General features: G+C 35.8%; 1 protein-coding gene across 1 annotated transcript in view; it reads left to right on the top strand.

Moving 5' to 3' along the window:
- The window catches only part of dap (dacapo), a 71,684-nt gene that overhangs the window by 1,988 nt on the left and 55,263 nt on the right, over positions 1 to 14,433 (top strand). Inside the window, exon 2 of the mRNA XM_034980561.2 lies at positions 329 to 769. Within this exon, the coding sequence (XP_034836452.1) occupies positions 382 to 769 (388 nt within the window). The 5' untranslated portion in view covers positions 329 to 381. The remainder of the gene's footprint in view (positions 1 to 328; positions 770 to 14,433) is intronic.

Genomic DNA, 14,433 nt, shown 5'->3' with positions numbered 1-14,433 from the left:
TTACACAAAATAAAAAAAATTGCGGTAATCCACCTAATTTAAGGAAAACATGCGATAGTAGCGCCACACTGCGAAGCGGCGAAATACGCGTGGGGCGACGCGCCGGCGACCGGCGCACGCAGCGAAGGCGAACGCCGAACGCCGCGCTCACGCAAAAGCGTTCTTTTTCCTTTAGTCGGCCATTCGCTCTATGTTATGGTGGACGTATCGCGTCATTTGTGCGTCGCGACGTATTCGTGTTGTTTACAAATTACAATCATTCCAATTGGTTCGTAATGAGACAAACATTTGTTTGTTCGTGTTAAAAACTTGAGTTATTGTTGTATAGGTTCCGCGGATGCGGTTGGGAAGTGCGTCGTAGTTTTGGGAACTGTTGAAACGATGTCTGCAATAAGTGTGAGGGCACCCGGCCTGCAAGCCACGACCGTGCTGGACACTAGGTCTTTACGTGTACGAGGAGTGACCACTCTAGATGGTGTGAGAAGAAACTTGTTCGGGTGCACTGATAGAGAAGAAAACAGGCGATTTGTTGAGCGAGAATTGGCCAGACAGTTGGAACTTGATAGCCAGAGATGGGGCTTCGATTTTGCAAGTGAAACACCCCTGCCCGGAGCTCAAAGGTTTGCATGGCAACTGGTACCAGCTTCTTCTATCCCTGCGGCGCTCAGAAGGTCTCCTATCACTATGACAACGCCGAAACCAAGCGTGCCTAAGCAAGAAGCTAAAGTATCGAGTCCAGACAACAGCAAAACGCAAAAAAGAATAACAGGTTAGTGTTTTTTATTTTTTATTTTAACTGTAGAAAGTCTTGTAATGAACTGATAACCTAAAACTACTTGTGTAAACACAATTACTTATCTATTTGTGCATAATAATGTGTCAATAAATACAAGGCTGATAGGTATAATATGGTGTTTACGTCAGGGCTCGACAACCTGTGGCGTGCCTACTTCGTAATTTAGTCTCGTTTTAATTAGGTACCTAAGTACGTATTTAGTAAACAGGAAATTAATCGCTGTGATTTACTTACTTCTATTTATTGCGACATGACGACATCGTATTGTGTAAGTACCTATGCCTACCTAATTTTAAGTAGGGGTAGGTAGGTACTTATAAATAAGTTTGTATGTACTTAATTAAAAAAAACTACTTTTTTATTTAAGACAAAAATAAGTATAGATATGTAAATACCTATATTGAATTTTGCTCACATCTCATTGCTAGGATTTTTCTGTGTTTTAGCATCTATCTAGAACGTATATATTTTTTTAATATTTTAATTTTAAAAAAAAATTCATACCTAGGTATATATTTAGGCATAGTCTATAGTACCTAGATTGTTTTCGTGTTTACGTATATTGTAGTAATCAGAAATACTTTTTTTAATTTTTATAATTTTTTAATAGGTAGGTACTAACAAAAGTAAGTAATGAAGTACCTACTTGCTTAGATACAAGTATTAGGTAGGTACCTAGTCTATCTCTCCTACTACTTACTTCTTAGAGCGAATAGCGCTAAAAACCCCATGTTTAATTTATTACGTAACTTATTTAATAATTGTAGATAATATTATATCGTTATCCAAGGTACATTATGATTTATTTATATCTAACACCGTTAATGTTATACCATAAACTATAGCGTGTAATGGATATTCTATAAATTGAATTTCATATATTTTTTTCCCACGGAAATCTGGAAATATATAACAATAGAAAAAATGTTTACAGTAATAATATTCTATCGTTTATTTATTTCCACGGGTAACTAGAAATGTAAGAATAGGATAAATCAGTACCCTTATTATAAATGCGAAAGTGTGTGTTTGTTGGTTTGTCCTTCAATCACGCCGCAGCGGATCGGCATGATTTTTTGCATGGATATAGTTAAAAACATGGAGAGTGACATAGGCTACTTTTTATCCCGGAAATTGAAAGAGTTTCCACGGTATTTTAATAACCTAAAACCACGCGGATGAAGTCGCGGGCATCAACTAGTTACTTAAGGCGAGTCACCGAGGCGGGCAGCGCGGCTTTGAAGTAAACCGCTTGGCAACGTTCAAATTCTGTGTTTCAAACGTTAAATTTGAATTTAATAAATTATAGAAGTCCTGTTGAAAACCAAAATTTTGCAGGTTCTCTGTAGTACTTAAAGACAAATATTTCCATATAAAAATTATTTGCCAAGTCAGAAATTTTAGTGTTAAATAATTCGTGTTAGACTTTTATTTCGGCTTATTTCAAGATTTTATTTGATCGAGTGAAGTACTTCCTATTGTGTATCAAAGTAACACATTCTTTAGACAATGTCTTTAGGTATAGTGTATATTTTTGGCAAGGCCATTATTTAATAGTAAATACCTAAAACATTTGATCTAGCAAACCAGTTTTTTCCGCTTAGCCTCGGTGACTCGCCTTAACAATGCAATAATTGCAAACCATTTTCAAGCAACAGGTTTCTTACCCCTGGCTTGAACTTTTGTACCCTACTTTCTACTTACTGATTGGTGATACCTATAAGTTTACATAAATTATCACAATTTTATGCATTTTTAGAGTTCCATATCTCCAGAGAACTACATACAAACATAGAACTCCAGAGACCGCAGCGTTGTGGTCATGAACTAAATTAGTACCTATTTTCAATTTTCTAAGTAAGATAACTATATAGAAAGAAAGAAACAAAGAAAGAAAGAAAAGACGTTTATTTACACAAATTGTGCCACACATCACAACTTAAAGCTAAGAGCTGGTTATTCCGGCGCTTCTTCCACCTGAGAACAAGCAAAAGAAGCGCAAAAGATATATCATATATCAAGTGGGGTATCATATGAAAGGTCTTCAACTGTACATTCTAAAACATATTTTTATTTATTTTCATGTACCGATCATAGTTTTTGAATTATCCTGCAAAATGTCTAAAAAATACGACTGTAGTACTCATTGCGCGAGCCTGACTCGCACTTGGCCGGTTTTTTCTTAAAGGTCTAATTTCTACTAGGCACTTACTTATCGGTGTCTAACCACGTCAAGCTATCAGGTCATTTGACACTGACTGTAGTCTGTAACGCTGACCCTCGGTCAATAAAATTACCATTAAGTAGGCGAGTAGGTACCTACCTACTTATCGCGTATATGGAACACGAGACAATCGTTGGTAGTTAGGTGTCAATGTAATGTAGCTGTTGTTCGACAGAGACTTGAAAAAAAAAAACCGGCCAAGTGCGAGGCAGGCCCACAAGGGTTCCGTACTACGACAGTCTTATTTTTTAGACATTTTGCACGATAATTCAAAAACTATGATGTATAAAAATAAATAAAAATCTGTTTTAGAATCCAGAGGTGAAGCCCTTTCATATGATACCCCACTTGATATATTTATCTTACTTCGAAAATTGAAAATACTAATTATTAGTTTATGACCACAATTCTATTTTTTTTGTGTGATGTAACCACAAATTCACGGTTTTCAGATTTTTCCCCATCTATAAGACCTACCTACCTGCCAAATTTCATGATTCTAGGTCAACGGGAAGTTCCCTGTAGGTTCTTGACAGACCGACAGACAGACAGACAGACAACAAAGTGATCCTATAAGGGTTCCGTTTTTCCTTTTGAGGTACGAAACCCTAAAAATATATACATGGGTGGTTAATTAAATTTAATTAAATTACCCCCTGCCGGGAATCGAACCGGGGACCTCCCACTAATAAGACCACAGCGCTTACCACTGCGCCAGGGATTCATTTCAGGGTCGTCATTTATACGATTATACGTAGTATTGTGTAATTTACCGAAAAAAAGTTAAGTACATACCTAGGTAGTTTTTTTATCCAGGTAGATAGTAGGAAAACGACAAAATAATATATATTTTTTACTCACAACTTCAAAAATTTATTCCATGTTAGTAGTCTTACATTATATTTCCCTACTCAGTGTTTTTTTCCTTTCCTCCTTCACACCCTTTGTCCATTTCAACTTCCTTTTTATTTAACCACCCCTTGACGCCTTTCCATCCATTCTAAAAAGCCGGACGTGATTTTTTTCACCAAGGTGTCAAAAACCCAGTCAAGATTTACCCTATTTATTAATTAAGTAACGGGTCATTAAAAATTAAGATTTTTAACACCTCTTTTCTTAACTAATTTTTAATCAACATTTTCGCGCGATTCGCAAGGGGCGATGCGCAAAAAATTTGTTAAGCTGCTTATTAAATTGTTTTTGGAGTGGTTCATAAAATATAAAATTAATAAGTACTTACCTACCTAAGTTCTCAAGTTATTATGTTTTAATTTTTTGAAGAGGGCAGTTTTTTTACTCGACCTTTGTCCCCTTTACAAAGCTTTGGTTTGTTATGTTTAATTACTTAAGTAGTATGTAGTACTTAGAAAGATCTCTATCTCAAAGTTGTTTCTGATTTTTTACAAATAAAAAACATCATGACTTTTTTTAAAAAGTAAATAAAGAGTAATTTTTAATGTGTCACGTTTTTAAAACGAACTAAAAAGTATTAAGTAATTTGAAAATAAAGCCTATTATGATCCTGAACAAAATCTATTATCTTATGGTTGCGAAAATGTGTCTATCTGAGTATCGGCTGGCTTTTCACGCCCATCCGTTTAGCCGGTTTTGATCGGTACAGACTACAGAGCAGAGATAGCTTGCATCTCGGGGCCGTATGGACATAGGCTACTTTTTATCCTGGAAAATCAAAAAGTTCTCACGGATTTTTAGAAACCCCAATCCACGCAGACAAAGTCTTAATCATCTAGATTCTAATACCTATTTCATAAATTATTTTTAATTACTTACCTGGCTGTCCAGCGCGGAAATGCAACCAGTATTCTTGCCACCATTTTACGCGGGCCTGATTAGCATAGTAATTAGATAAGGCTAGCTTAATGTTTTATTAATATACTAGCTTATGCTCGTGACTACATCCGCGTGTTTCACCCCCTGGGGTTGAATTTTCAAAAATCCTTTCTTAGCGGATGCCTACGTCTATAATAGCTATCTGCATGCCAAATTTCAGCCCGATCCGTCCAGTAGTTTGAGCTGTGCGTTCATAGATCAGTCACTCAGTCACCTTTTCATTTTATATATTTAGAGATTTGCTATAAAAAAAGTTAAAATACTTTTTTGAACTGTATATCTAGCTATTTTGTATGTGATAATAAATCATCCTAGTTAACTAGTGCTTAAATCTACGTAATGTTCAGTGTAAACTCAATGTTATCAGATAAGAGTAACAAAATATCTTACTTATGAAGTGATAACGGCTCAGATTGGCTGATAATAGCAATTAGTTGGAGGACTTGGTAGTTACGCAAGTGTTTACGTTGGTGCTTTATTAATATCTAGCGTATGTTCGCACATGTGCAATCTAAAATAGAGCATATGTGGGAGGTAGCTTGATATGTCATAACAAACAATGGTTGGATATGGGTCAAGTCTCTAGTTGATTTTGTAGTTTAAAACATTATTAACTTATCTAATACCTGGGTGGTTTTTTTTTTGTTGAACCACCAACAAAATCATACAAAAATAATTACTTTATTCAAAATAATAAATTTAGTAAATCATCATCGCAATAAAAATAAAAAATAAATAGCTAACACCTAAATATGCATACAGTCACACACTCCCGCTTACACACACACGCACACACACTAAATTCTATTCTGTTAAACAATTTTTCATTATAATTATTTTAAGTAATCTCTTGTAGTGTGGCCTTCTGTAAATTATTTAAATCTTAATCTAGATTAAGATTTAAATAATAATTATGTAATGTTACGCTGTTGATTACTTTCAAATAAACAAAATAAAAAAATAAAAATTCTAGGTGCCAAGTAATTTTAAATTATAGGCGTCTACGGCATGCAAATTTAGACGGATACTCTACGTTTTTTAAAAAGCCCTTGGGAATTCTTTGATTTTCCGGGATAAAAAATGGCCGCACTCTCCAGGTTTCCAACGATAAGTATCCATACAAAAAATTACGACGATCAGTTACTACTTTACGGCGTGATTGAATTAGAAACCCACAAATTAACAAACAAACACACTTTCTCATGTAAAAATATTTGATATAAATTTGTTACCTCGAAAGTGGTTTACGGTGGAAGAAAAAATCGTGAGGAAACCTGCATGCCTAAGAGTTCTACATAAATTTCTCAAAGGTGTGTGAAGTCTACCGCACTTGACCAGCGTGGTACCCTATGACCAAACCGTTCTCATTATTGGATGTAAAAAACAGCCCATAACTGCATAGAAGAAATCTTTTATCAAAATTCAAACTAAACTGCACTACACAAGTTTTACGGTTAGTTGAAATACTCCTACAAAAATTGCAATGGAACAAACAGTTTACAGTATGCGGCTAAAAGTGATGAACATCGATCTTTAGAAGGAGACAGCAGATTTGTAGAGCACTGTCTCGGTCGTTGAAACCGACAAAGCGTCATATGGGTATGAGTGACAGAGACAACGCTCTACAAATATGAAATGTCATTCTAAAGGCATTCCATCACTTTCGGCCGCGCACTGTAACTAAAATCCCAATAAGAAATCTATCTAAAATTAAGTAATGAAAACGGTAAAAGTCTTTTCATTCAATTACATCAAAGCTATTAAAATTCCGCTCAATCGAACCTTGAAATCAATGAATAGTACAGTTTGGTTACTAAATTATGCTCGTAGTATCTTGTGTCCTTGTCACACCCACGATACGTGATGAGTAAATGAGAAGAGTAGAGGATACGTCACACCACCTACATTGCGCGTACGCAAACGATCTTGCTAATAAGGGCGTTTGTGCACTTGTTCCAGTCGTAGTGGCTATCATACAAAATGTACGTACGCTTGGCACTAACTTGGTTCATATTTATACGGATCCGTCAAAATACGAATCAAATGAGTCCCATCCCAGAGTGATGTCCCATTTAGGAGAGATGAGTCATTTATGAGTCAGTCAATGTGTCAGGTTTAGTCAACAAACTCTTAAAATACGAGTTTGACATACTTATGGATATAATTTTGATTTTATTTTAAAGAAACTCTTACAATAAACCGTAAAGCTAACCTTATCTAACTATATACTGTACAAATCATGCTCGCGTGGAATGGTGCCAAGAATACTGGCTGCATTTCCGCGCCAGCCAGGCTGATGCAGGCCCTTCTGTCATCAGATAAGACTATTACCCGGGGTGAAATGTCTCGTAAAAAATAATTGTAAGTAATTGATTTAAAGTTACATCAGTACCCTTATTATAAATGCGAAAGTGCGTTTGTTTGTTGGTTTATTGGTTTGTTCTTCAATCACGTCACAACGAAGCAACGGATCGACGTGGTTTTTTGCATGGGTATAGTTTAAGACCTGGAGAGTGACATAGGCTACTTTTATCACGGAAAATCAAAGAGTTCCCACGGGATTTTTAAAACCTAAATCCACGCGCACGAAGTCGCAGTAGTCATCAGCTAGTATTTAATAAGTAAATTAAAATAATAATACTTAATAACTGTTTCACAACAGCAATACCTACCAAAAAAAAATGAAATTTGACCACACTACTTAGTAACGACTTTGATTACATTCGCAATTGTAACCATTTCAAAAATAACTCAGATTGCATACAAAATCCGATACCCCGCGGTTAAGTCCACTTACAGCGAAAAAAAATTCAAAACACTCGAGAGTTCAACGACACTAGTAAAGGTGTAATTACGAAAACTATTAGAAGTTTAGAAGGGATCTTAGAAATTGGGTGACCCGGTTGTTTCTTAGACCCCCCGCCTGGACTGTACGCTTGGTCAGTTTCAGACAATATAACTTAAGTTATCACCCTTCATTTTAAACTCTTCAACTTACATCTGCATGTAATAACATGGTACGATTTTTATTTGATTTCAGCTGTCTGTTTCTAACGATCTTATTGAGTTTTATTAACCGATTTCAAAAAAAGGAGGAGGTTCTCGATTCGATTGTGTTTTTTTTTTGTATGTTTGTTACGCGATTTCTCCGCCGAATATGAGCCGATTTTGATAATTTTTGGTTTAGTAAAGATCTGATGAATATCTTCGGAGATGGAGTACAGAACTCCTCAACGGATAAGAGTAAATTGCTCGCGATCAGTGTATTAGCTTAGTAAACAGTAGGTTTTTAACCAGGCATAGCATATTATAATACATGGGGCCACTAAAAAATTGTGAAAAAAGATTTAAAAAAAACGACTTCAATAACCGTGTTTGTACAATAAAAAATAATTAAATTTGTGACCGAATATATTATGTATGTAACAAGTATATATTCGGTATTCTTATTTTTTTTTAGTTTTTTTTATTATTATTTTATATTAACAATGGGGGCGATTCTCTTGTACACAATCTCTAAACTAAACTAAATTAACAGGTCTAAATCTAGTGCTATCCTTTTACGCAAGCAACATTGTGTAAGGGATAGCAATAGATTTAGACGTGTAATTTTAGTTTAGTTTAGAGATTGTGTACAAGAGAATCGGCCCCATTGATTCTTAATTTTGTTTTAAAGTTTTACTTAACTTTAGTTTGTTTTTAAGTTGCTAAGTTACTTTTAATTTTTTTATGAACTCTATAATATAGATTATGGTTAGTAGCGGAGGAAATATGTAGTGGCTGAGGTTCAGGAGTCACCCCCGGCTCGCACCTCTAACTTTTCGGAGCTATGTACGTTTTAAGTATTTATATCAGTAAATATCACTTGCTTTATCGGCGAATAAAAACATCGTAATGAAACATACATGCCTGAGAGTTTTTGATAATGTTCTGAAGGACGTGTGAAGTCTGCCAATCTGCACTTAGCATGGTAGACTATCTTCGAATGAGAAGTACTTTTAAAAGAGACCCTTGCTCAATATTAGCAAGTACCTAGTAGGCCGGCGATAGGTTGAAATGATAATGACTAATGAACAGACTGAAATTAAATGACCTAATTCTTATTACTAGACTGTCACAGGAAATTAACATAGTTAAGTGCGGGGTTGGGGAAAAAGTGACAGTTAAAAAATCAATATAACCGTTAGAGTCAGTGTCCGCGAGGGTGCACAACAAAGGGTGCGCACGCGCCGACTGTGCAGTACGGACATTACAATGAAAACGAGATTTACGAGCCACGAATGAAATGCATTAACTTGCTGCAATAAAATTGATTGAAGCTTTCACATATCGCGTATTATGACGGCAGATGTTGGATATTTGAAACCGACGGAATAATCTGTATAGTAGGTACGCGACCAGTCGAGATGGCAATCGTGGGAATGCTATTTGTGTGACACCCACCCATAGGGACTTGTCTCTACATAGTATAAAATAAAGTCGCTTCCCGCTGTCTGTATGTCTGTATGTATAAACGCGTAGATCTTTTAAACTACGCAACGGATTTTATTGCGGTTTTCACCAACAGATAAAGTGATTCAAGAGGAAGGTTTATAACTATAGTTTAATTCTCAAAAATTAGAGATCCTTAGAGAAATTTAAATTATGTGAATTAGGTCGGAAAAAATCCTCTCATTTGAGTTTCCGATGCAATGACACCTCAATGACACCACATTAGTATCTACATTGCACCCATGCGAAGCCGGGGCGGGTCGCTAGTAAGTGATAAATTCAACACAGGTTCGGAGCACAACACCTTTTGTAACGATATATTATATAGACGACCTGCTGAACATGTTTGATGACACAAAATGACCATAAAAGGATGGCGATTATCGATACCATAGATCGCATCATTTCACAACATGCTTTTGGTTTCCTCATACAAAAAAAACATAAATTTTTATTGCATCCGAAACACGTTGGCGAAATCATCAAGATGTGGGTGATTAGAAAAAAAGTGCTGTCAACACACGTGTTCGAATTTCAAAATTTCACTGAGATAGGGGAACGGTAACGGTCGCAAACCAGTGGCATCTGCCAACCCCCGCGTGTACCATATTTATAGCACCCCTAAAATACTCCTACAACACCCCTATGTAACCCCTAAGTTGACTACACTCTGTATTCGGTGACCGAAGGGCTTGCTGCATCATCTGCAGATCGATTTCAATGCGGGATAGCACGCAATTTACGAGTAAAATAAATACCTAACGCCTATATTTAGAATTAGAAAGATATCTAGATAAATACTCTATTGTCTCACAAAACATTACCAGCAAAGAACCAAATCACAGAGAAAAATCACTTGTTTCAACGACGAAGGAAAACATAAATAAACTTGCGTCCCTCAGAATTATATCCATAATGTTCTCAAACGTGTATGAAGTCTACCTATCCGCACCTGGCCAGCGTGGGATTAAGACCTAAAATCCTCATTCTGAGGGTAGACCCGTGTTCAGGGCTGGCGATAGGTTGATGGTAAATCTTTTCAATCTTTTTAGGGTTCCGTACCCGAAGGGTGCCAACGGGACCGTATTACCCAGCCTCCGTTGTCTGTCTGTCAAATGAAATTGTCAAAAATTTCAAAATGGCCACCATGAAACATTAAGAGAATTAAAAAGTGTGATTTCTTGTACGATGGTACAGAACCCTTCGAGTGCGAGTCCGACTCGCACCTGACTGATTTTCCAACCTCCACGACCACGATTCACGTAACAGGAAAGGTCATCGTGATTAAAATAAACTTACACTTAATGCCAACACTTGTTACTGCAAAGTGCAGAAATGTGATTGTCCATGTGGAAAGCGACATTACTAATGCCAATAGGGTTATATTCTCACGGGGTTCACGTGTTACAACCCTAAGGAAGCAGTATGTAGGATATGGTCGATATGGTTCAGCACGCATAACGAACTGCCATTGCTAAGGGACAAAAAGCAACCTTTCACAGGGCTCCTGACTTAATTCTAGAAACTAGAATTCCTGTCGACTGCCGGATCATACATTATTAACGAACCTTAGCCGTCGCTACGTCCTTCTAATGACTAATGTTAATTGCTTCTCAGTATCATGATGCCGAGTATGGTTAGAAAATGCAATTGGAATCAGCTTTGATTTTGATCAAATAATCATCAATAAACTAAATATCACTTGCTCTAATAGTGAAGGAAAACATCGTGAGGTAACCTTCATGTCTGAGAGTTCTCCATAATGTTCTCAAATGTGTGTGAAGTCTGCTAATCCGGTCTTGGTTAGCGTGGTGGACGATGGGCTAACACCTTCTCATTATGAGGGAAGACGTATGTTCACTAGTAGGTCGGTTATGGGTTGATATGACGATGTCGATGACTATGAGTAAACGAGAATCAATCAATCTTAATGTCTAAACTCTAAATCCGCTCGCTGTGAAGCATAAATTTAGCTGAAAAAAAAGCAGAAATGTAACGCTTGGATTCACACGGACGCACTTTCTAACGTATGAATGGAATGGAAAGACGAAAGTGGCATGCGGCATGCCATGATGCCATGCTCGTGAGCAGTAATGTGGTTATCTCTCTATGCTCGTGAGCGAGAGAGAGAATACATGCAAATGTATGTAACAGTTTTGGGAAAATTTGTACCGTAAGTGATATCATTATTTTTGTGGGTAAACACGGTTTTTGATTAATGGGACCAGCTTGATTCCATAACTTATTTTAATTTTTTAGGGTTCCCTAGGTACCTACCTCAAAAGAAAAACGGAACCCCCATATAGGATCACTTTGTTGTCTGTCTGTCTGCCAAGAAATCTATAAGGTACTTCCAGTTGACTTTGTATCATGAAATTTGGCAGGTAGTTAGGTCTTATAGCAGACATAAGGCAAAAAAATCTGAAAACCGTAAATTTGTGGTTACATCACACACAAAAAAAAAAAATGTTGTGGTCATGAATTAAAAATTAGTATTTTCTATTTTTTAAGTAAGATAACTATGTATATCAAGTGGGGTATCATATGAAAGGGCTTCACCTGTGCTTTCTAAAACAGATTTTCATTTATTTTTATTCATCATAGTTTTTTTAATTATCGTGCAAAATGACGAAAAAATGCGACTGTAGTACGGAACCCTCGTTGCGCGAGCCTGACTCAAACTTGGCCGGTTTTTACTACAAATTAATGTTATGTACGAATGTATGGATGAAAACTTGCCATTGCACATTTCTAAGCTTAAAGTTATTATATTTCATTTGGTCATAATAAATAACCTTTCAATGCCTGCACCCTCACAAAGGCCCGTTTGCAACGAAAACGCTGGTTTTTTGCTGATCGCCGATAGCTTCTGTTCCGGACCGAGGCGTCTTGATGTCTTGACGTTTTTCTATGGGAACCTCTTTTTACACGAACCGTAAAATATACCATTATTCCTGTTTAGAGGACTAGTGAAAGTGCCCCATAACTTTTGCTTTCGTAGAAACATTGTAATGATTATGTTATAAACTAGGGTTAAGTTAAGATGGATTATGGTGCTACTATTTTTTATTATTATGAAATCATAGAAAAATACACTTTAAAACCTACAGCCTAGTAGAATACATTGTAACTCTTGTTACTAATTGACTGATAGACAATTCGCAAATTAAAAATAACTAATTTTTAATTTGCGAATTGTCTATAGTAAGTATTTAATCGGGCGAATAATTTCTTCAGTCAATGAAAGATAGATTAGTTGGTATTGTTATTGCACACAAGACTCAGAAGATGTTCGCCGAGTTATATTAGACTAGAAAAACTTATATATATAAGTGCTTGGCGACTAAAGCCAAATTTTAAAGGTCTTAGAAAATGCTTTCGCCACGTAGGAAGTTGGTATCAAATCTGAAATCAAATGTAAGCGCAACTAACTTTGGTGTATGTATCGTTTTTAAGGAATATGGAGTTACCGAGAATGATGTAAAAAATATGTATGTACCTACCTATGTAAGAAAATCGTCAATATTGCTTTTGGTACAAATTTAATAATAAACACGATACAAAAACAAACAAAATGGGAACTGCGAACTCCCTTCCCCAAATTCAATTCATTATAATTGATGATAATTCAACAACGCTGATCAATTAACAGACATCTGAAAGTTACCAATACGTTTCCCATCGGAATTTAAACAATCATTTAGGAGCGATATCTGTAATTTCCTAATATCCCAAACGGTCCAATTGACGCACCTACCCACACCGGGGCAGATAATAGACTATCAGCAATATATCACCCTTGTTAAATGTTTTCCCATGACCGGGATCAATGGGAACACGTGCGGCGGGATGCCCAGTTCCCGTACACCGATATGGTTCATAGGTTTTTACGTTATTGGCCGTTTAAAGCCCGTGTTTGTTGCTTCAATAAACTCAGCCTCAACGGTCACTTTAGCTGTGTATTTTATCACTATATTGTTAGTTGTTACTAAACCATAATAATATTATGATGTCCTTTCGTACACACGGTCAAATCAGAAAGTAGTAACAGCCTGAATCAAAGACATTAAAAATATGCCTGAAAAGATGATTGGATATGACGGATTTGTACGACTGGACCATTCGATCGTCTGTAAGATAAGTTTCGTATTCCAAAGGCCCAAGTTTTAATCGTTAGACTATCGCCGCTTTTTGATAACGTAAGTATAATAATAATAATTTAATAAAAAAAAAATCAGGCATAAAAAACCCCATATACACATTTAAAAATTACTATAAAATAAAATTTACAGTACAGTACACATAGTACATTTAGATATCTTACGACTAACTAAAATGGTTAAAAAACTCATTTCAGATGTCACAGGTCACAACTCACAGGTATTAGTTTCTGTTCTTATCATGGTGTACAGATAGCCAATAACTAAAAATAGGTCTGGGCATCCCTTCACAAACGACCTTGAGTATTTATTGTGCATTGTTAGAGAGCTCCGAAGTCTAGAAATAAAACATTTTATTACTGAGGTACTGGTTCAAAAGACGGCCAGAAAATTCAAATCAGAGTTTACTGAAATTAGTATGAGAATTAATGTTATTAGACGACAGGAAGGAAATTTTACAAGGAAATTCCATTCTGTAAAATCATAGACTAAAATTACCAAATCCAAAATAATTTATTATAATGATTTCCTGATTCTGTTTCAAAAAGAGCTAATTAATATATAAGGGAGAGCTATTAAAGCTTAATAAATATTAAAAAAACGAATTGCTTAAATAACTAGATAATTATTACTGTACATTAGAATAATCTTATCTAAAAACTTTTAGACGTCGCGTTGCGATAACTTTGTCCCTGAACCCTGAATCAGAATTACGAAAATATAATTGGCGTCAAATGTCATATTCTTGGTTTAGTTATGTTATTAAATAATAAAATTTAACGCCCCAAAATTCTGTTAAAATACGAAATAAAATTTTCCAACAATTTCCATCAATCACATTCCATTAATTCCAATTCACAGTTCGCTTAATTGTTTTAAACTGAACGCGTCAATTTCAATTTAGGAACACG

Source organism: Maniola hyperantus, chromosome 22 (genome assembly GCF_902806685.2).
Source record: "Maniola hyperantus chromosome 22, iAphHyp1.2, whole genome shotgun sequence".
NCBI lineage: Eukaryota > Metazoa > Arthropoda > Insecta > Lepidoptera > Nymphalidae > Maniola > Maniola hyperantus.
Note: the sequence above shows the minus strand (reverse complement) of the source record. Positions and strands in the feature narration are given on the sequence as shown.